General features: G+C 43.1%; 1 protein-coding gene across 4 annotated transcripts in view; it reads right to left on the bottom strand.

The window, feature by feature from the left end:
- Positions 1 to 3,232: 3,232 nt before the first annotated feature.
- Positions 3,233 to 21,362, bottom strand: part of CPS1 (carbamoyl-phosphate synthase 1) — a 125,499-nt gene continuing 107,369 nt past the window's right edge. For all 4 annotated transcript variants that reach the window (XM_085585461.1, XM_085585464.1, XM_085585462.1 and 1 more), the window contains 4 exons: positions 17,943 to 18,002; positions 16,912 to 17,024; positions 16,207 to 16,336; positions 3,233 to 14,924 (listed from right to left, as the gene is read on the bottom strand). In XM_085585461.1, the coding sequence (XP_085441587.1) occupies positions 14,826 to 14,924; positions 16,207 to 16,336; positions 16,912 to 17,024; positions 17,943 to 18,002 (402 nt within the window). In that variant the 3' untranslated portion in view covers positions 3,233 to 14,825. The remainder of the gene's footprint in view (positions 14,925 to 16,206; positions 16,337 to 16,911; positions 17,025 to 17,942; positions 18,003 to 21,362) is intronic.

Genomic DNA, 21,362 nt, shown 5'->3' with positions numbered 1-21,362 from the left:
CTTCACTGTGTGGGCCATCCATGGATTTGTACAGCTTCACTGACCCCTACTGCTTTCCCCGTTCTGCCAGTATTTTGGGGTTTTTGCTAAGCATTGGCCCACATTTTCATGAGACTTTCCATTGCAGCCCTCATCTCTTCACTGGTAATTGACAAGTCAAAACTCACTATTTCCCACAAGATCTGAGGTTTCTTTTTTTTCTTAATGGCATTATGCTGCACTGTGTTGTACCTCACACTTCACTACTTGGTCACTTCCTCTCCTGAAGATGTTCAAGGCTTCATCTCCCACCCTGAAGAACTCTGTACCACCAGAACAGAGAGACTCCAAAGAGAAACTGGTACCTACCCAAGACAGACATTTCAGATAAGCAAGCTGTGGAAGTTTCTTTTCTCCAAAAGATGTGTGACTTCTAGACAGCAAAAATTAAGCAGGATGAATCCTCTAATCCCTGAATTCACAAAAGTCTAAGGCATAAGAAAGCTTCTGTGAAGTTAAGCCCCTCTATATAGCCAGTTAGAAAAGTGCCACTTTTCACTGGCAGAGTTAGTTTTAGAATTATATTGGAGAAGAATTTAAAAAGCACAAGTTTCAGTCCTTTATCACCACAGATTTTCCCTTCTCCTCCCTCATTGTTACAACTACAAACACCAACAAGAGGCAGTACAGCATCTTCTGCAAACACAGCTATTTACTGACACCAGCTCAGTGACTGCAGAGCTGCCACTTCTGCTTGCAGGATAGGTATACACCTTCTGGGGTTTAGTTTCAGTCTCTTCCTGCTCCTAAATTCAAGCCTCAAATTTAAGGACTGAGAAATTTCTTCCTTGTAGATCACAGGCCCTTCCCACACCATAATGATCACCTGCAACGTTACACAGAGCATATGGAGGGGGGATGGTTGTGTTTGTTCCAGCCTTGCTCCTTCAGCATGATGAATCCTGCATCTTCCAGGGCAGGTGCTGACACATATGGCCACTCTATTCATCCTGCTCTTCAAACACACAAGACCAACTTGCTCCTAACTTTCAGCTTTAGAGTGTTTACACATTGACAGGACTTATGCTAGTTTCCCTGATAATTTTTCTTCTCCGTTCAGCTGGACAAATGAACACTTCACTTCCTGAAGAGAAAAGCACATGGATTGTTCATTAGGAAATGAGTGCTTTATTTTATGCATTGTTCTGTAAAAAAAAAAAAAAATCTTCCAACTGCCCCACAATTACATAAGGTCGTAGTTACTCAATATTTAGATAGGTGATTTTTAAGGAAAAGATGGGTTTTGAATAAAGTGCCTCCTTTCCTTTCAGGGTTAATGGTGAGCAACATCCAGTTCTGGAGTTGGCTGGAGATTGGTTTTGGAAAGGTGACAGTGACATGGTCCAGCTCTTCTGCCTATTTGTATTGTTTGACAATCTGATGCCAAAGCACTCAGCACAAAGGAAATTATCTTTATAAAGCTGTTTGAAATTGTCTTTAATTTACCAGCTTTCAAAATGGTCTCTTTTATTTTTTTTTAACACTCTCACAGCATTCAGAGATTTAAGGGCTTTTCTGCTGTATTTGAAAAAACAAAACCATTTTGAAGGCCCTTCTTGAAGTTAAATGAAATCAGCAGTTTCTTTTCAAAATAGAAGAACAGTCATGTGCAGTTTCTAAGATATTGCCAAAACTAGACCAAAAAAACCCCAATCTCAAAACATATCTATCAGCCATTTGGATGCTGAAGCATTCTGGTAAAAACCTGCTTAGCATAATTCCACCCTGTACAAAGTTCCCCACCAGCTCAACCTCAAGGAATTGAGTGCTGTTTGTCCTGTCTTAGCAAAGAGATGTCTGGTGGCATGGCCACATCTTTAAGTGGAAGCCTTCTTCATCAGTGCTACTTGGTTCTTAGCAAAACACACAGAACACCTACTGTGCCATTCATGAATGCATCACATTCCCAGGACAGCTGGCAGGCATTTCTTGCTTCCTAAAATATTAGGAGAGATGTATTCTTGCTTCTTTCCCCAGATGCAAACAGTGAAAAGGGAATCAGCCTATGGAGAGATGAGGATAAGCTTCAAATCTCTTTGATCCTTTCATATCTGGGGAAATAATCCTCTGGGATCTCCATAACCCCCAAGAAAGTAATGGAAAGTCTCCCAAGAGGATTGAGGCCTCAAGTCACAAACTCCATCCCCATCATGGATATTCACAGGTGTATTCTTACAGTACTCTAATAGAGCAGGGCATATTTCCTTTGTTTTGGGGAGGGACTGAGATAACAGGCAAGGTTTGACTTTGATCAAGACCACTAATACAAAATATGACTCACAAAAACACACAGCCATGAGATTTCACCAGATCTGCATCTTTATGTATTTAATTTCCTAAAAAAAGCTGATCCTAGGTGACTGCTGCTCTGACTGCTACCTGCTTTCCACAGCTCATTTTCCTGTTTAGGTGAAGGGCCAGCAGATAATAGCTAAGACACCAGGGTCACAGAGATGCTCCAGGGCACACCAGCTACCCACAGCAGACTCCCAGCTCCCACTAAGGCTGGGGCTTTCCTCCAGAACAACTGTTATTGAAGATTAGGCATAAAAAAGCAAGGAAACCAGCAGGACCTTGGCAACGTAGGGTAGATTTGTAGGATTGCCAGCAGAGGAGGAGGGCGAGGACAGAAGGGAAGCACAATGAAAAAATAGTCAGTAAAACCTTTCTTCTTGCAAGCAGAGCACGTTTTTGGTTGTGTGACTGAACAGAAATAAACAGAGAGCCAGAGACAATAACCACAAGGACATTTTCACAGAGCTTCTTGTCAGGTTAAACTCAATTTCCCACTAGCTTGTCATTACTTTGATTATGGGGCTGTTATTGTTGGTGTATCATAGCCTAGGGTGTAATGCTGCCAACACACAAGTGCATCCCAACCCCTGGCCAGGCAGCATTCCTGGGAAGTGCACTGCTCCTACTGGAAGCCTGCTAGAAAACAGCTCCAGCCTGAAGAGGCCACTTTGGGAGCAGGAAATTGCATCAGAACTTCACTCAGAGAAAACCATGATGGAGCTCGGTGGTGGTAGAATGGGACTCAAAATCCCCAGGGTTAAGTCTTGGCTTTGCAGGCTGGGGAAGCTGTCCAGGCCTTTTTGTCCATTCTCTGGGGTGTGCCCACCTCAGACACCAAGGGGAACAAGGGGCAGAAGACAGGGATGCCATCAGCTTGCTGGTCTGTTTTCACACCCCAGGGACCTGGGATGTTCCAGGGAGATCCATGGAAACATCCACAAATCACAATATCTACTTTGAACAAGCCACAAAGGACTTGGCCAGGCCAGCACTGTAACATTCCAGAGTACCTGCTGCCAAACAGCTTCTGTCTGCCTATAAATCTGGGTCTGACATATGCATATGCCATGTTTTCCAGCTTTCTGGCTTTCAAGCCTTTATTTTTTTATTCCAGAATGATTACAGTTAAGGAATAACTATCTCATCAAAATGCCTATCAGCACACTAGCTTGTAAACACTCATAATAAGAATAGCTAATAAAATACAGTTTATTAGCCAACCTTGTACAGTATTTTTACAGCTTTTTCCCACTCATCATTGAGGAAAAATAAATCCTTTGCAGCTGTTCTCAAGCTGGCATTGCTACCAGCCTCCCTTGGTCTCACTTGTAACGAGCTGAGTAATTAAAGTCCTTATAGGAGCACCAGGGTTTTTTATTGCTCATGACAATCCAGTCCTCCGCTCTCTGACTGACTCAGAGAGGAACTGCCACAAATATTGTTTCCTAAACAGATCAGCAACAAAACTTGCTTCTGTTGTGTTCAATGATGGAAAAATTCAGCAGCTCAGCTGCTTGAGAGTCCTTGCTTCCTGTGCCAGAATGCCAAGGAAAAATCCAGTGACCCCTCAGAAGCCTAGCAGATCAAAAAATCCCTGGTCAGGATTGTGGAAGAGCTGCCCATAAATCACTGGTGTTAAAAGGGTAACAAGCAAATATCTGGAAGTAGGGTAGGGGGAAGGCTTCACTACAGGAAGTTTTTAGCAATCAGACTGGAGTGATGGTGGATAAGTGATTATTTGTTTAGGGTTTAAGCAAACTATAAACATTTTGCTTATATTTATGCCATGATTTTGGTTGTTCTCAGCCACCAACTGAGCAAATGAACCACTAGGTAGAAACATTTTAAAAAGCTTAAACCATTGATTCAAAAGAAAATGTTTTCCTTAGTGGAAAACCATGCATAGGTTTCTCTAGAACAAGATGCTTTTTTGTAGCAAAGTCTGTTTTTTCAAGGGTACTTGGTAAAGTCAATTATCATGATATATGGAGTTACATTCCATGAGGTAAACATAAAACCAAATGCTTGGCTGTAAACATAAACCTCCCAAGTTTTCCTCCTCCTTCTGTCCTTTTTATCGCTTTTTATTGCTACATTTAGAAGTATAAATTGGTAATTTATTGAAAAATTAACAGCAACATTTACCAAAGTGGCACTATTCACTACTCATTTTACTGTGAAGAGTCTAGTTTTAGGAGCTTTTTCTTTGTGTTTTTTAACACAAGCATAAACAAAAATAATCCTGAAAATATGACCAAAATTATTTTCCCCTCTTAAAAAAAAAATGAAGCACTTAAATAAAGCCACAGAAAGGAATAAGGTTTCTTTGCTGAAATACTTTTCCTTATCAAGTTCTCAGTGTGGCAATCCAGCACTGCAGCCTGGAGGAGGTACTACAGGTAAAGAGATGTGCTCAGAACACCTGGGAACCAGCCAGCAAAAATCCTCAGCAGCTTCAGTCTGAGATCCTTATCTAGAATAACAAAAATCCCTTTGACTTCAGGTACTAATTTAGACCATGACCTGGCTAAGGCAGCCAGATCATCAAAGGGATTACCCTTCCTTAGCACCCAAGCCTAGGGTACATTTACTACAGTAAATGTATGACTACAGCAAATCACTGCTTCGGACACTGTCACAGCATATGTCACATCTGAGATGGCCATGATACACAGAGTAAAAAAATTACACTCTGTTCTTCACTTGATAAGTTATTTCCCATTATGTCCCTAGCAGCTCATCTGTACCCCAGGTGTCCAAATCAGTCTGGTCTGGACCAGGCAGTGTCTCCCTGCTGGGCTCCATCACCAACCTCACAGCCCAATCTCAAATCACATTGGGATCACCAAACATCACATCAGATGTCACACTTGAGACAGCCATGATGTTGCTATAGGACACGTGAAAGCACAATGCAAGCCACTGCTATTTACAAGGTAAAGAACATTTATTTTCTGACACCAGCTTTTATACTTTTCCGAAGGTGACAGTGGATTGGAGAGTGAATGGGCCACCTCTCCAAAGACATTGGACAAATTACTAGTACATCAAGTTTCTCCACCCCTATGAAGGAATGCAAAACAATATGTTGTTTATAGAAATTGTGTGAGAACATTTTCTAACAGAATGTAAACTCAGGAGGTTTTAGAAAATCTTAAGAATCAGGCTGACACCATGATACAGAGTATCACCATACACTATCAGAAGGCTTGCTCTTCAGCCCAACCTTTTATCCCCTGATGTTTCTGCAGTGCCCCTGTGTGCCCTCTGTGCCCTTTGGTGGTTGCTCAGTGCCCCTGGGCACTCCCTGGCTCATTGCTGTCAGTGCTGCTCACCTGCTGCTCACAGCTGAGCCCACTGGGGATGAGGCTGGGCTGCAGCCCCATCCCAATCCCACACACCGAGTGCCACAGCCCAGCCCCATCCCAATCCCAATCCCACACACCGAGTGCCACAGCCCAGCCCCATCCCAATCCCAATCCCACACACCGAGTGCCACAGCCCAGCCCCATCCCAATCCCAATCCCACACACCGAGTGCCACAGCCCAGCCCCATCCCAATCCCACACACCGAGTGCCACAGTCCAGCCCCATCCCAATCCCAATCCCACACACCGAGTGCCACAGCCCAGCCCCATCCCAATCCCACACACCGAGTGCCACAGCCCGGCCCCATCCCAATCCCAATCCCACACACCGAGTGCCACAGTCCAGCCCCATCCCCACACACCAAGTGCCTACAAGACACTGCCAACAGTCCTTAGCCCAGGGAAGGTGCATCACTACTAGTGGCACAATTTACATCCCTAACAAAAAGAAATAATCCTTCCTTATGGTATAAAGCAGTCCCTGTGCTTGGGAGCACATCAGAAAAGCTCTGCGCAGCCGTTTTGGTTAGATGGCCAGGCTGGTTGCCCAGCTTCCCCTGAAGGTTGCCCTGCAGAGGGGGTAACACATCCTTGAGGAGGAGCTCCAGGCTGTCACTCTCCAGCACAGATCACAGTGATATGTGGTGCTGCTTATTGCAGAATGCTGTAGCTATGGTTTCTAACATAGTGAAGCTTTCAAGATTCACCACAAAGCAAAACCTTGGTCTTCCCAAGGCTCTTTCTTCCCCAAGCACCTATTAGAGACTGGACTGAGCAACTGAGGCATTCATTAATTAAACCCATTATATTAATAATTTCATATATGTGAAGTAATTCATCTGGACTGGAAGCTGTCCACGCAAGTAATCTGTGACTACACTCCCTTATATTTTAATTCTTCCATTTCTACAGGGAAAATCACTCCTACCTTCTGCTATGTCCTGGAACTGAATAGACAGTGATAACTTTCTGTGGGATAGATAATTCAATTAAATCCATTCAGTTCCAGAAGTCATCAGAATTCAGAAGGAGGAAGTTTTTGTCAGCTGAACTTTCACAGTGCATAACAAAGGGCCTAATATACTCTATATAATTTATATAATGACAAGTATGTGAAAATTGTATAGGATTTTTTTCTCCAAGAGCAGCATCCTGCATTGAGAGAAAACATCTCATTATAAATACATCCTCTGGAGCACTCTAACAATCTAAAAATACAGCCTAAGAGTGAAGTCACACTGTATTTAGTACCATAGTTTTCTATTTTATACAGTACTTATGCAACCCCATTCACCAGATGCTTTAGGCAGTGCCCTTGAAGGACTCGGGCATCGTCTAAGTCATCCTCTCAGCAGTGGACAGCCACATATGAGTGGAAATGCAGGATTTGGATTAGGTTCTCTGCATTTAAGTGGATTTTATGCTGCTGCCCATTGCTCTGGGTTAATATCAGAGATGAAAAGCCAAACACTGTGCATGACATAGAAAGGCTGAAGGATTTGTTTCAGAGAACGACCCACAAAAAACCATGAGGCAACGAACCCTACTCCTCAGCTGAGCCCCAGGGGCACTGCTGCTGAGCACAGTCCTCAGCCTGCAGCTCTTGGAAACTCCAGAGAGGCCCTTGGAGAACACAGCTGTTAAAGGGATGTATGATACTGCAGGTCTAGAGATCAGGAGCTTTGCTGGGGAGATGCCACTGGCAAGGGATGGACAGAGAATGAGGTGTGGCTGGTCTCCAGGAAGGTGTACTTTAGCTCTTTAAGAAGTCTGTAGGAATTCCAAGCACCAAGCCAATGCTTCCAAATCAAGCTTAATATAAGCCACAGCAAAAATAACTGAATTCAAATTCAAACCAAGCAAATGGGTGAGAAAAGGGTCTTCAGCCAGCATAACAGCAGCTACAGACAACTCCCATTATTGATGGGGTAAATCTGTAATATCTCCTCCCCTCCAACAGGATGAGTTCTCAGATTGGCACCAGAAAATAATTAAAAATATATATATATATACAGTACTGCCCATTAATACATGGGTTTGAAAATCTAACCAGGGTGGAAGAGGCTTTCTCTAGACCCCATTTCTGTTTCATCACTGGGAGAAGCCCTTCTGTTGAGTTAATCCTGATCTGCTGAAGATGATACATTAAATCAACACCTTTCAGTTTTCAGTAATTTCTCAAAGGAAACAGCCTTTGTGATGGATTTTCTCTGGCGAGGAATGCAACAGAAAGGAATTGTGGTAAACGAAGGAATTCTGCTGAAAAGCCACTCCCAATTTAAAGTAGATAATAAGCACCAGAGCTATTGTGAAAGCAATTAATTCTAATCACTTACCAGACAATAGAATTTAATTATGGGTTCTTTGAAAACTAAAAACCCAACAATTATTCTTAATAGTCTTTTCTTGATGGCAGATAGGGAGCAGAATTTGTTGAGGCTGGTTTTCCCCGCAGTTAATTTTTTAAAAAATCAGCTTTCAGTTAAGGATGCCTAGGCTTACATTAATATATAAACCAGAGCTATTGTGCTAAGTTGAGATCCCACAAGACAGAAAAACAATCTTCAAGGAACTCCTCAAAATGCTTTTTATATAATTGGCATTCTTCTCTCTGCTAAGGTCTCAGATCTCTATTATCTGTTCAGGGGTGCTTGCAGCTCAGAGCAGCTGGATGTCTCCAGCTTCAATTCAGGTACATTCTTGGTGGTAAGAATGGAAATTGCAAGTGTTTGTTTTACCATGAAACCATTTATGTGCTGTTCAGGTGAGGAGTACCAGTGGTGTAGCCCAGACCACAGCATAAGCTGGGGTGACTCCTGCTCTGTGCCAGTGTGGCTGTGGCTCACATCCACTTTCTTCCTGCACCAGGTGCTGCTGCAATTTCAAACAAACCTACTCTCCTCCAGTCTAGCAGCCTGTCTCACCCAGCCTGAATTACATGAGGACAGAGTGAAGGTGGAGAAGGATCATCCCTGGTATTTCTCATTTTGATGTCCTGCTCATCTGTTTCTCTCCCAACCCTCTCCCAACAGAGCACAACTGCTCTTGCACCTGAAATAGCTTCCAACCCCTTCAAAATCTAACAGGATGTGAGGCAATCCTGTGTGCAAGGAGTTACTGCAAAGACTTTACTAGAAACAAAAGCTAAAAACTTTAGAATTTCCCTAATGTCAATCCCTGTAGACACTCTGTGCCCTTTGGGGCTCACACCCAAGTGTCCTCAGAGTCTGCTTTTTCTTTGTTTCAGATGTGAATGGCATTACAACCCTGTGTGTCACTGATGTCTAGGATAACACCTCAGCACCATGGCAGGACTTCTTTGCTTACCCTGCTAAGCTCACAGCCATGTTTTGTTTTCTGTGTAAAAACTGCACAGGGACTCTCTCACGCACCACTGCTCCTGAGGCACCAGGTGCTTGGGGATCCAAATGAGCTAAGCTGCAAACCAGACAAATACTGGCATCTTTATAGCTCTAGGAAAAGCACTAAAAATATCTCAATGCCTGTTTCAGGATATACTAAGAAGTCAGCCCTGCTGGCAGTAAGAACACACTATTTATGTTCTTTCAGCTGGCCACATCAATGAATTCAAAATTTGGCTAAAGGCTCAGGTTTGACCCTCAGCAAAGGTCACATTTTGATCACTTCATGTCCACCATTTGGTCTTCCATGAATCCTGACAGGCAGCAAACACTTCAACCCATGCCCTGTGATGCTTAGTCAGAACATAACCCACTTTTCTAAGAGTTGTTTCCAGTGCTTCTGTCAGAAGGGGGTGGATTGTAATGCCTCTCAAAGGCAGTGAATAGCAGAGGGACACTTTAAGCTAGAATGAGGTCTCATTAGTAGAAGAGATCTTGAAGGAGAAGAGCTTGGCAGCATTTAGTAATGCTCAGGAAGTCAGAAAAAAGAACAAGATTATCTAGAGCTAGAAGAGCAAATATTTTTCCTGAAAAGGCACCTGATTCTCCATATTAATATCTTGGTGATCATTTACCCCAGAGGCTAAAAGCAGTGTAAAATCAGCACAGCAACATTATGCTGGCTTTGCACTAGTGCAAGCAACTCCATAGAGACTACCAAAATCCCATATCCATAAGGAACTTCAAGGTATACAAGTAAAAAAACTGGCCTTTAATAACAGGAAACGTTCCCTGGAAAGATGAATTCTGACAGAACTACAAACCCTTGGCACTCCTTGCAGCTCCTTGCAAAACAGCTGCAATTGCCACCCTTGGATATTGTTTGAGACAATCCAGAGCATTCATCCAAGATTATGGTAATCCCAAAGCAATAGCATTACTCCCTAGCAATTGCAATAGCATTACTCCCTAGCAATTATTCATTGTTTCCCAAAAGTTCATTATCATAAAGCTTGAACATGATTTGCAACAAATGCTTTTGTCTTTCAGTTTCATCGTTACAAACTTCCCTAAATTAAAAGGGTTTATCTCAAGTGGTACTATCAGCCTGCAGAATTCAATATATTTTAATTATGAGGATGAGTGAGAGTTGAGCCTTCCTAGATAATGACAAAATGTTCTCAATTTAATTATGCCACATCAAAAGGTTCATATTTAAATCCTCTTCAATGTAAAGGTGAAACAAATGTTACAGCATAACTAGATTATTTCTTATAAATTACATTATGCTCTGGTAGATGCTGAGATGCAGAAGGAAGTAAAACAGAGGGTTTGGGAAGGGTTTGGCAGGTGACTGTTGTAGCAGAGCAGATTTCCATGTCCTGCAGATGGCTCATGCAGTAGTGTTCATGTGCTTGACATGGCATGGCAGCACCTCCTGGCCAGGCAGAGATGGCAGCAGCACCGTGTGGTGGGAGCTTCCCTGGGTTCGGGCTGCTCTGACTGTGGCTTGGTGCTAGAAACACTGTGAGCAGAAGGAGCCAGAGGTCTTCTCTCATTTACCACCTGATGTGGGCTGTGGCATGAGCCCACCCTCCTGGCATGAGCTGGTGTTTGTTGGCTCAGCCCGGGACACAGGCAGCGGGTGTGCATCAAGGCTTGGCACAGCACACGCTGCAGCTGTGGGTCTTAGTGCTGTGACAACTGCCAGTCCTTCCCTACTTTTATAGATCCCTTTATTACAAAGATACAGAGGTGCTGAGCTCCCAGACAGACTCCTAGATGCCTCTGATGCAAGCACAAATAGACTTTTAAACCTTAAGAGAGCAAAATATGCGTGGTATGTGGCGGAAGGAAAAGAAGATGCCTTAAAGGCTGGTGGCAACATCCAGACCAGGAAATCCAGCGACCTCCAAGTCAAGCAAGATTCATTTCTCTGCTCTCTGCCAAGAGCTCTTTCAGATCATGGAGTCATTTCTACTTGGTTTCTTCCTAGGACTGTCACAAACCTGACTTAGACTGTTTAAAATGGCCTCAGAGCAAAGAGGTTTCCTAAAGTTTTTCAGAAGTTTTTTTCTTTTATTTATATAAAGAATACACTTTCATCTTGCTGTGCTTTAAGAGCTCTATCAGGAAAGCAGAAAGTGGTACTGCTAAATTGTCTAATCTCTTGCAGTCTTTTCTTTTTTGCTTTCACCAAGCCAAACTATCCCAGCCTTGCTACTAACCTGTGCAGGGGCTGCCTGAACAATCCCCAAGTGATTTAAAGCTGCTAACTTCAGAAGAGTAAAGCCAGGAAGGTGATCAACTGGAGAAAGAGCCTGACTTCAATATTCAACAGTGTCTCCTGGGAAATCAAGCCTCCAGAGCTTCCCATCATTCAGCACACTTGGAGAGCCACCCTCCAAAGTCTGCTCAGCAGACTGACTTACTGAGAAAAAAAAAAAAAAAACACTGTTCCTAAAAATTAGTTCCCTTTATATTTCATCACGGCTCTTGTCACCATTTCTTGTGCTTATCTCAAAAGTTGTGCTTTGTACTGTCTCTTATACCTTCATGAATCTCTTTTATCAGCTCTCTTTTAAGACAGTAAAAAAGAGTAAAATTATTTGAGTGCTCGTAGATTAGGATATTTCTTAACTCTGAACAGCCTCCTCTTTCATCTGTCATTGTCAACCTCCCCAAGATTAATAAGAAAAAGACATTTGTAAGAGAGAATCCGTTGAGAGCAGAGATGAGCTTGGTACAAAGGATACTAATTGTAACTTTTTTTTAGCTCTGAATTGATCCCAACAGCTGTAGATACTTAAAAATCTTTTCCTATAGTGTCTGCACAAAAAAAAAAAGAAAGGCATAGCAAGAAAAAATTCAGCCAAGCATCCCTGTCGGCCTGCAGTAAGCTTGAGGATGATTTCTTGACTTCTTCTGACCATGACAGAAGTTGGAGTTTCATCTTGCATCAGTCAGAGCAACAGGGAGGGAGGGGAGGAGACACCAAAAGGAGATGGAGCAAAGGCAGCAGAGGGGATGGTGTGTGTACAGAGGGGGGGAAAGGGCCCAGTGTTTAGCACCAGCAGCAAAATATTAACATTACTGCATAATTACAGAGTACTCAGAGTGTGTTCAGCCCTGGTGTGTTTTTCTACAGGATTCCACTCCAGCTGTATGGCCACCAAAAAAGCTGTGGATTAAGTACCTGCAGCTGCTGCAGCAACAGGAATGTATGTACAAGTACACATAGACACACCCACACTGCCAGCTAACTGGCACAGGAATACTTGTTTACAAAGTTGAATTAATAGCAAAGTTTTCCTATTTTACCAGAACTGGCAGCCCCTTTATAGAAGTTCCCATCTCTCTAATATTTGTTAGCCCACTGCTCCATCCTCTGTCCCCTCACTTGTATTTCACAGGTAAAGAAGACTTAAAAAAAGAAGGGCAGAATCCTGGCCATGCAGAATTTAAGAATGAGTAGCTGTCCAATCCAGGCATTTTTTTCATTTTCAACTCATAAGGTGAATGACAAAATAAAAGAAGAAGAACAAGAGAATACAGATGTTTTAAGATATTGCTTTTTTCTCTACTAGAGGTGAAATCAGGGTGGGTGGATGTGAGATGACACCAGCTGTTAACGGGATTTTTGCCACTGAAAAAACATGTGCAGGTTGCCTTTAGACTGTTGCTTCATTAACCACCATTAGTCACTCATTTCACAACTGAAAGGGTGAACAATTGATGCCTTTGGGCTCTCCTGGAGTTTTGGTTGGTTTGGGGGTTGCTGTTGTGAGTTTTTCTAATAACATTTCTACTCTACAAGTGCAAAGCTCTCCCTGTGCACAGCAGGGTTGTGTTCATCACAAAATATAGTACTGAAGAAATATCATGAAAAGAGCACTTGGGATGGCAACTAGAAATAAAGTCTGGCTCAAAAAATTGGTCTTGGCAGTTGACACCTAGGGGTCAGAGTGTCCCTGAGTAACTAAAGGTATCACAGACTCTGCTCATACCTTTGCTCATATCAGTAACAGCTCTCATCAGATTTTATATCCTTCCTGATATGTTTCAGCATTAATTAAAAAAAAAAAAAAAGAAAAAACAAACAGAAAACCTCCACACCCTGATTCTCTCTCCACACTCAAAGCTTCTTGGGACTCAAGGGAACTTGGGAGCACACACAGGAAGCAGCCCAAGTGTGCTCATCTCATCCACACCACCCTAAGGGCAATATTTGCAGCAGTGGAGTGATAGCTTCAAAAAGCACTGCTAGGTGGCAGCCAGCTCCACCACCAGATATCCAGCACCAGAGGAAGCAGTACTTCTTGGCAGGGCCTGCAGGTATTGAGGGATATATAAGAAGTAGGTACCTAAATCTAGCAGATTTGGAATCCCAGGCAGGCAGAGTGTGGCTGGAAGAAAACATTCCACTTCAGTTTTGCAAATATCAGAGAAGTTGTCCATCTTTGGACACTCCCAGCTCCTGGGGGTGCTGTGTACACACTGCAGCACAGGCAGAGCATGACTGACACGTGTTCCTTTGTGGGAATCCAGGGCTTCCCTCTGGCTGCCCTGGCAGGTCTGGGACTCTGGCAGGGGTCAGGAACCCCCCTGGACAGAGCCCCCAGAGACACTGGCTGTGATCTCTGCCCATGGAAAAGAGTTTTCAATCTTACAGGATGAATTACCAGCTCTGAGTGTTTGATATAAGTAATAATTAAGTGTGGCACGGGTGCAAAAGTAAAATTTTAGGATTCTAGATAAGGGGTCCAAAGGGGACATGATGAAGGAAATTGGGTGTGCCTTGTCCTTTTTCTCCTTCTCCATGCCCTCCATGTTTCACTGTGGTGTTGGCATTTTTCTGTTGGTTCAGGCTGGGGACACACTGTCCAACGTAGGTGACAGATATTGGCACGTTATTGTAAATGCAGCCCAGGGAGTTTCTGGTATTTAATGTTTGTAACATCCCACTGAGGGCAGAGCCCCACACGCTGCCCTGCAGGACAGAGCTGGGCAGGGCAGCAGAACATGTTAGAGATAAACAGAATAAATAACCTTGGAACCAGCACAGACCAATTATGGGTCCTTCTCTGGCAGCGGGGCAGAGAGACAGAGACTTTCTACAGTCTCAGAATCATCAATGCCACAGATTCCAACATTCCTTAGCTAGTCCAGGTTTAGAGAAAGCACTGCATGTGCTGCTGGCCACAGAGCTGCTGAGGTCTTTTACCATGCAGACAGCCAAGGATAACACATCCCACATGTTACAGTGGAGATCTACTCCACAGACAGCAGCTGGAGGTGAAAAAGCAGAAGAGAAGGTGGAATGGAAACTAAAGGGTCATTTAACTAGGAGGGGGTAAAGCACTGCAACACTTTCACTTCATTTTCAAAGGATTTGATTTTAATGCCCACAATCAAGGCACAAAGTGTTGGACAGCAACATGTGGGAAGTCTTTGGGGAGTTCTCCCCTTTTGAAGGCAGAAGCAAGGCTGAGAAAGAGTCTTTATGATACAGGGAGAGCCACCTGAATTCACAATATTGAATAAGAATGTAAAAAATAGTAATGATAATAGCCTGAAGGACTGAGCAGAACTTGGAAGCAATTCTAGGACACACACATGCAGCCTTTTTCTCCCATCAAATCTGAAGGCTGAAAAAGACCAAACAAAAGCAAAAGACATGGAAAGATGGTGAGGTGGATGATCTAAAATTCATTCTCTTCTGAGGCACCAGAAGCAGTAAGACTGCAGGCTGGAGAGAGTTCTATGCAGCGTTTCCATTGTCAGTCTGTCTGTAGTGAAAGAGACTCCTGGAGTCCAATTTTCCAGAGTATTTGAGAGTTTCAGCAAAAAGCTTTGTCACCTGTCAATACAAAGCAGAGCAGGAGTGAGCATTGCAAAGGCTGCATGACAGAGCAGGCTCCACACTTCTGCTCTGCCACCCTGAAACTTCCTGGTGCAGGTGCAGCCCTTGAGTTCGTCCAAATCAATACCAATTTCAAGGTGGCTGGGCACAGGAGCTGACTCCAGCCCTCTGGAGCCTGAGTGTCCAGCTGCAGAGATGTACATGTGCCCAGGCTTCCTTTGCAAGACAGCTCTGTCCCATGAGAGCTGTTGTTTCTGCTGCAGCCCAAATGGAAAGAGAACCAGGGTTGTTTTCCTCTCTCAAACACAGAGATTAAAAGCCTACAATCCAAACAGTTCAGTGAAAGGCATCAAGCAGGTGTGATAATAAATTTTGGATGGGGACCCTTGTTGTGGTTGTCAGAACGTGTTTTGCTAGTAGGCAAAGGATGCATCTGCAATGCCCCATTCCTGCTAATCATGCCTGGCCATTATCCTGTGAACCCTCAGCTTGTCATTTTCCCTGCCCTCCACTCACTCCAATCACAGCAGAAGATTTTGAACAGCTGGACACAAGTTCAAGTCACTGGGTTCCATGTCAGTGCCCACCCAAATCAGTGGGAGTTTGGCTGCTGTGCTTAATGAGAAGCAGATGAGGCTCTTTTGTGACAGTCAGAGCCACTTGCAAAGGAAGGCAAGGTACTGCTGGCAGCAGGAGTCCCCCTTTGCATTACCTAATATCTGCTCCCCATCAGTGTGTGAAGGGCTTTGTCAGGAACTACAAACCCATCATAACTGGCAACTGGGACTACAGGAGAACACCCAGCAATTCCACTTGGATGGCACTTCTGAACTGGACTGACCCAAGGATCATTCAAGAAAGCACAGCTACATCCTGCTGTAAGGTCTGAGGACCATACCAGGATAATATTCTACTAAAAGGTGCTTCCCATGCCTAATTTAAAGATGTTACATGCAATCCTGTGTGAGGTGTTTGCTCTGAAGTGAAAATGATGCAGCAAAAATTTCACCTGCACAGTGCAGGACTAAGGACTTCAGATTTTTTTTTTTTTTTTTTTTTTTTTTTGATTTGATTTGGTTTGGTTTTGTTTTACTCAGAGCAATGTTATTTTATATAGTAGCAAAAAGAAGGTGTATTTAAACCACGGTGTGTCATGATTTTCAGATACATTATCTGTCAGAGATAATGAGGGTCCAAACAGACTGGAACCTAGTCACAAGGGCTTGGAAGCTCTGCAGGCTCCTGTGTTTAAGAGGAGAAAGAACAATATGGGAAGTACCTTGAAGTTAGTGAGCAGAGCAATGCCACTGTCAATAGCCATCCTCCGGATCACATAATTATCATGGACAAACCTGGTGTTGCTGTTGGGTAGGTTAATCACCAGATCTATTTTCCCATCCCTCAGCAGCCTGGAGAGACAATGCACAAGACAGAATGACAGTGTCCTTCCTAATAAAAACCTCAAATTAATAGCACAGGCAAGCAGCTAAACAACACCGAAAAATGTCATTTGAGCTTAGTCTTTGCTCAAGAAACAAGGGTTGAGGGGTTAAGGCACTAAGCTTTATTCAGGATTTTGGATTTATTTCAGTTCTAACCAGCAGTGCAAAGCAATATTCAGCCTTGTTACACCTCAGCAAAAGTGAGATGTTTATTTAGCCTTTTAATGACAGCCAGTCATACCTCAGTTAAAGGCATGACTGACTGTCATTTAAAGGTTAAATATTTAGCTTTCATGTATCCTTGTATGAAAATATAACATGGAGTAATACATCTAAGCCATACTAAACAGGACTGTTCAATGAGATTTTCATTAAGCTGAAACCTCCCTGCTGTTGCAACTCCAGACAGAATCAGATAAACCAAAACCTTTGAATTCAAAGTCCCATTAAATCCCTACCATTGATCTCAACAGGACCAGCAATTTGCCCCTTGCATTTGCTGTTCTGGATTGCAAACACACATTTGACAAGGTGGGTCTTACCTCCTGACTGAAGGGAGGCTCAGACTCTGGCTCTCCTGTGATGGCCACGCCACAGGATTTGCTGGGATGCCATTAGCACTGAGCCAGGCTGAGGTTGCTTCTGTGGCATAAAGCTGTCCCAGGAAGAAAAGGGATATTTACTATGTACTTCACAACACCAAAACTCTTCACTGAACTCATGTGGGCCTGACCCAACACATAGCCTTGTTGTCAGAGATGATTTTGGAGAGCATTTTTCATAAAAAGGGTGTCTCTCCATATAGAGAGACACACAGAGAACAGAATAACCTTCCCAACTTTCTGTTATCTGTGGTTTCCTGATGGATGATAGTCAGTGAATGCTAGTAGCACTTCCAGAAGCAGTGAAATGGCTTAGGAAAACCTAAATCCATGTGGCTTTCAGTAGGGCTTAAGTTCAATCACTTGTAATTTTTCTGCCATGTTTATTTTCTTTTTAACTATTTATTTTCTTTTTAACTTTTCTTTTTAACTATTTATTTTCTTTTTAACTTAGCCTAGTGCTAAGTTTTGAAAAGCAGAGCTCTCACCAATCTTCTGGGGCTGTGCTGCTTTTTCACAGAGATGTGGATGCAAAATAATACAGAGGAGTTACAAGAGTGATGCAAACACCACAAAGTTCATGTATCTGCAGCTTGTATCACTGAAAATGCAGCACTATACAGATATACTCCATACAAAAGGTCTTGCCTTCCTTGTCTCCTGCCATACAAGGCATCCCATTGGCATTTTTACTTCTTGGAGAAGCTAGGGGAGTGTGTTTTGCCATCTCAGCTGCAGGCTGATAACAGAGCCAGGGTTGTTCCTGCCCTCATGACGGACCCATATGCTCAATTAAACAAACATCAAAACTTTTAATTGGGTGGTACCTGCTGACTTCACAGATCACTCAGCTAAAAATCCCTGTTGTACATTGAAAACACCCTCCAAAGAAACTCCAACATTCCTGTAGCAGGCTGAGGACATTTGAGATTTTGAAAACTCTCCAGCTTTAACTAAGTGGAACCACCTACCTTGAAGCCTTGCTCATGCAGTAGTTCTGCTACACTGAGGAATCTGGGGCGGAAGGACTTCTGAAAAAGGAAATTTTTTGATATAGCACCAAAGGCAGGATTTGGAACAGTACATTTTTGGGAAACATGAAACTCATCCACACTGCTAAGAGGTAGATACACCTTTCTGTGCTGAAATGTCTGCATGTGCATGTACAGCACCATTCCCAAGAAAACTGGATCCTGAAGCCCAAGTGACTCTGAACTAAGACATACTGTATTACACTAGAACAAGTGTTCCCATACTAAGTCAGACTGCAACCACTAAAGAGTTACTATTCTATATTAAATGAAATTGCCTTCTCAAATACACCAACTAGAGTCTCCTCAGTTCTTAATTAAATATATTTTCAATCATTGCTCAAACACTTGTCTTCTCTTCTGGCAGATAACATATATGGATGGCTTTGGGTTGCCTGTGGTGCTCTGTTTGCACATTCACACAAATAAGAGCTTGTGTATGTGTGAGTTCATCTCTAAGTCCTATGGGTATCTGGAAATGGAGTAAGGACCCTGGGATGCCATATTCCCATGAGGACCTGAATGCCTGACTTACAGCACCTTTGAAAGCTTGTCTTATAATGCATTATCCAGACTCAACATCATTTAGATGGGTACAACCACCTCCTGTAGACATCTGCACTGGAACAAGCTGTTTTAGAGTAACAGGTGAGGGAAAGTATCAGCCTAAGTATCTTTGGGATGTTGAACAGCAAATATCAGATGCAACAAATGCCCCTCACTCCCAAGGCAAGCCAAACTTTGCTTTTAACCTTAGCCTGGTCTGGTCTTACACACATTTGCAAGTAAGATTATTAAAAGCTCTCTTGTTCCTGCTGGAGCTACTGATAGCTTAACCTTTATGGATGAGAGAGCAATATCCTGAAGGGTCAACAATTTCCTAAGAAGAAAAGGACTAAGCAGGGTTTTTTTTTTTCCTGAGCACTCATTCTGAAAGCCATCTCATTCTGTACATTAGCTGGAAAATATAAATATATAGTGTGACAGGGTTGGCAGCTTCCCAGTCAGAGAGAATGGTTCTGCCTTCTGGTCAGGGGTGTTGGCTTTCACAACAGCATTATAAACTTCTATCAAACATGTACTGAACACTTGTGACACATAAAACAGCCTCTCTGTGAAAAGAAATTACAGCTGTCAGCTTGCATTGGAGCAGCCTCAGATTTACAAGCTGGCTGAAATAACCTGTGCAAGAAACCATTAGTTACTAAAGGTGAAAAGTACAAGCAGATTTACTTAGTCAAAGGTATTTATTGTAGGAGAATTGCATTTTTTTTCCTTTATCTGAAAAGTTCCATTTCTTATAACCCCTCATGCTTTCCAGCAAGCATTGCTATTTGTAAAGGACTACATCCTTAGTTCATTCAATACAGCTACATCAGCTCTCACTGAGATCCAGCTCAAAATTAAACCAACTCATCTCCTGTGATAGTTTTGAATTCTCTATCCAAATCCACAATGGAGGATGCAAAAATTCTGGTATGTAAGGAACCAAGCCAGAAGGTTACCTTGAAACAACAGACTTGAAGTGCCAGGATTTAAAAATAAAATACTCTATTAATGCTTTCTGCATCTTGTGGTCACTAGCATAAATTTAAGACAGATGCACTCTATCCCAGAGATATCACCGAATAGGCCAATCAGAAAAGAAAAAAACCCCTAACTTTTCAACTCCTTTTGCATAAAATATAAATTATTTAATGGCCAACTCAGGGTTTCAGCATCACAGATTTCTCCAGACTATGGGAAGAGGTAGGTTATCAGGTGACATAAACTGACAGAGTTTCATTTGTCTAACATGGAAGTCACACTCCATCTACCCTGGAAGAGCATCAGACCTCTCAGACCCTGGGGACCTGAGCAGTGTCACTGTGCAGTGACCCTGTGCAGTGTCACTGAGTGCTCTCAGCTGAAGGACAGCAGGCTCACAGTCCCCAGCAGCTGCCCAGCCTGCCTTGTGCTGTCCCCTGGATGTCAAGGAGCACTCCCCTGCCTGACCTTGGGATGGTAGCTTGGCTCCCTCCAGCATGGCAGCAGGAGGATTCCCTCTGGAACTGCACACCAGTCTGGCAGCTCCCAGCAAGGTGGGGTCATTGCTGGGCGTCCTGGGCTCACTTTGGACTGCAGATCACAGCAGTACCATTTGACTCTTGATTTGCAAAACACCCCAGAAACATTTGCAAGGAAAGCAAGATCTCCCTCTCTACTCCTGTTAACTATATCCATTCGACTTTTACCTTCAAGAAGGTAGTGTCCTCTAACCTCAACATGATTAATAGCAAAGGTATAAATGTGCAGCATACCAAATCACTGAAATATGAGCCTAGCTGCTTTGGAGAGAAGCAGAATTCAAGACCATTTTGCTTCTTATTTCTCTCTCTGCAACAGATAAAAATCCAGTCTAAAACTCAGAGCAAGGTGCTAGTCATGAAGCAATGAAGCCTTCAAAATTGGGGTGTGCTTTGAGCTCACCATCTACTGCAGGTGAATCACAGCATCTTCCTCAGGGACAACCAGGGGAGCTTGTGTGTGTGCTCTGTGCACCAGAACAGGTTGCAGAAATCATCCTGTCGTTTGGAAACACTTAGTGATGGTTGAGAGAGGCCATGTGCTATTTTTCCTTCTGAGACTCTGTTTCCCTGTGAGGATACCCCAGCAGTTTTGCCTGTACAAGGCAGGTGGGCTCATGATTGTGATTGAAACAAGGACAGTGCTGGGGCTCACAGCTGGCCTGATGCCTCATTCCTTGTGCCTCTTATTTCTGCAGTGAGGGGCTCCCCTTTTTTCCAGCCAAATACTCATAGACTTAGAGTCTACATGCCAGGTGAAGGTCAACACTTCAACCTTCCCTTCCCACAGGGCTTTATTTCCCCTCTGTTTCAAAGCAGACCATTGAAAAGTACATAGGTGACAATCTCCAGACTGGGGAGGGGGCAATACCTGGTTCTCAGAATCAGCTTTATGCCTCTTGATTTGGAGTTTAATTATAGAAGAAATAAGCTGAGATGCAGAGAGATCTTAAAGTGATTGATCTGTTGTTTTTAAGTTTCTTTTGCAAGAAAATAAACTGTAAACCACTCATTAAAAAGACAGAATCTTATTACTTTTAAAAGGTTTGTGGAGTTGAGCTTTGGGCTTTGTTTTATCTTTTCCTTTTCCCTTCTTTTTTATTCCTAACACCTTTGTAGAAAGAACATTTGGCTCAGTTAAACAGCTACTGACACAGAACTTGCATAAATGCTTTCTACAGCTAAAATGACTTTCTTTTCTGCCCATTCCACTTTAGCTGGTATCTGGAAAATACACTTAAATTTTAAACACTGGTCTCCCTCCTTTTTTCTCCTCCTGGCTTTGCTTTTCTCC

Source organism: Lonchura striata, chromosome 7 (genome assembly GCF_050655825.1).
Source record: "Lonchura striata isolate lonStrDom1 chromosome 7, ASM5065582v1, whole genome shotgun sequence".
NCBI lineage: Eukaryota > Metazoa > Chordata > Aves > Passeriformes > Estrildidae > Lonchura > Lonchura striata.
The sequence above is the reverse complement of the archived record's forward strand: the minus strand, read 5'-3'. Positions and strand labels throughout refer to the sequence as shown.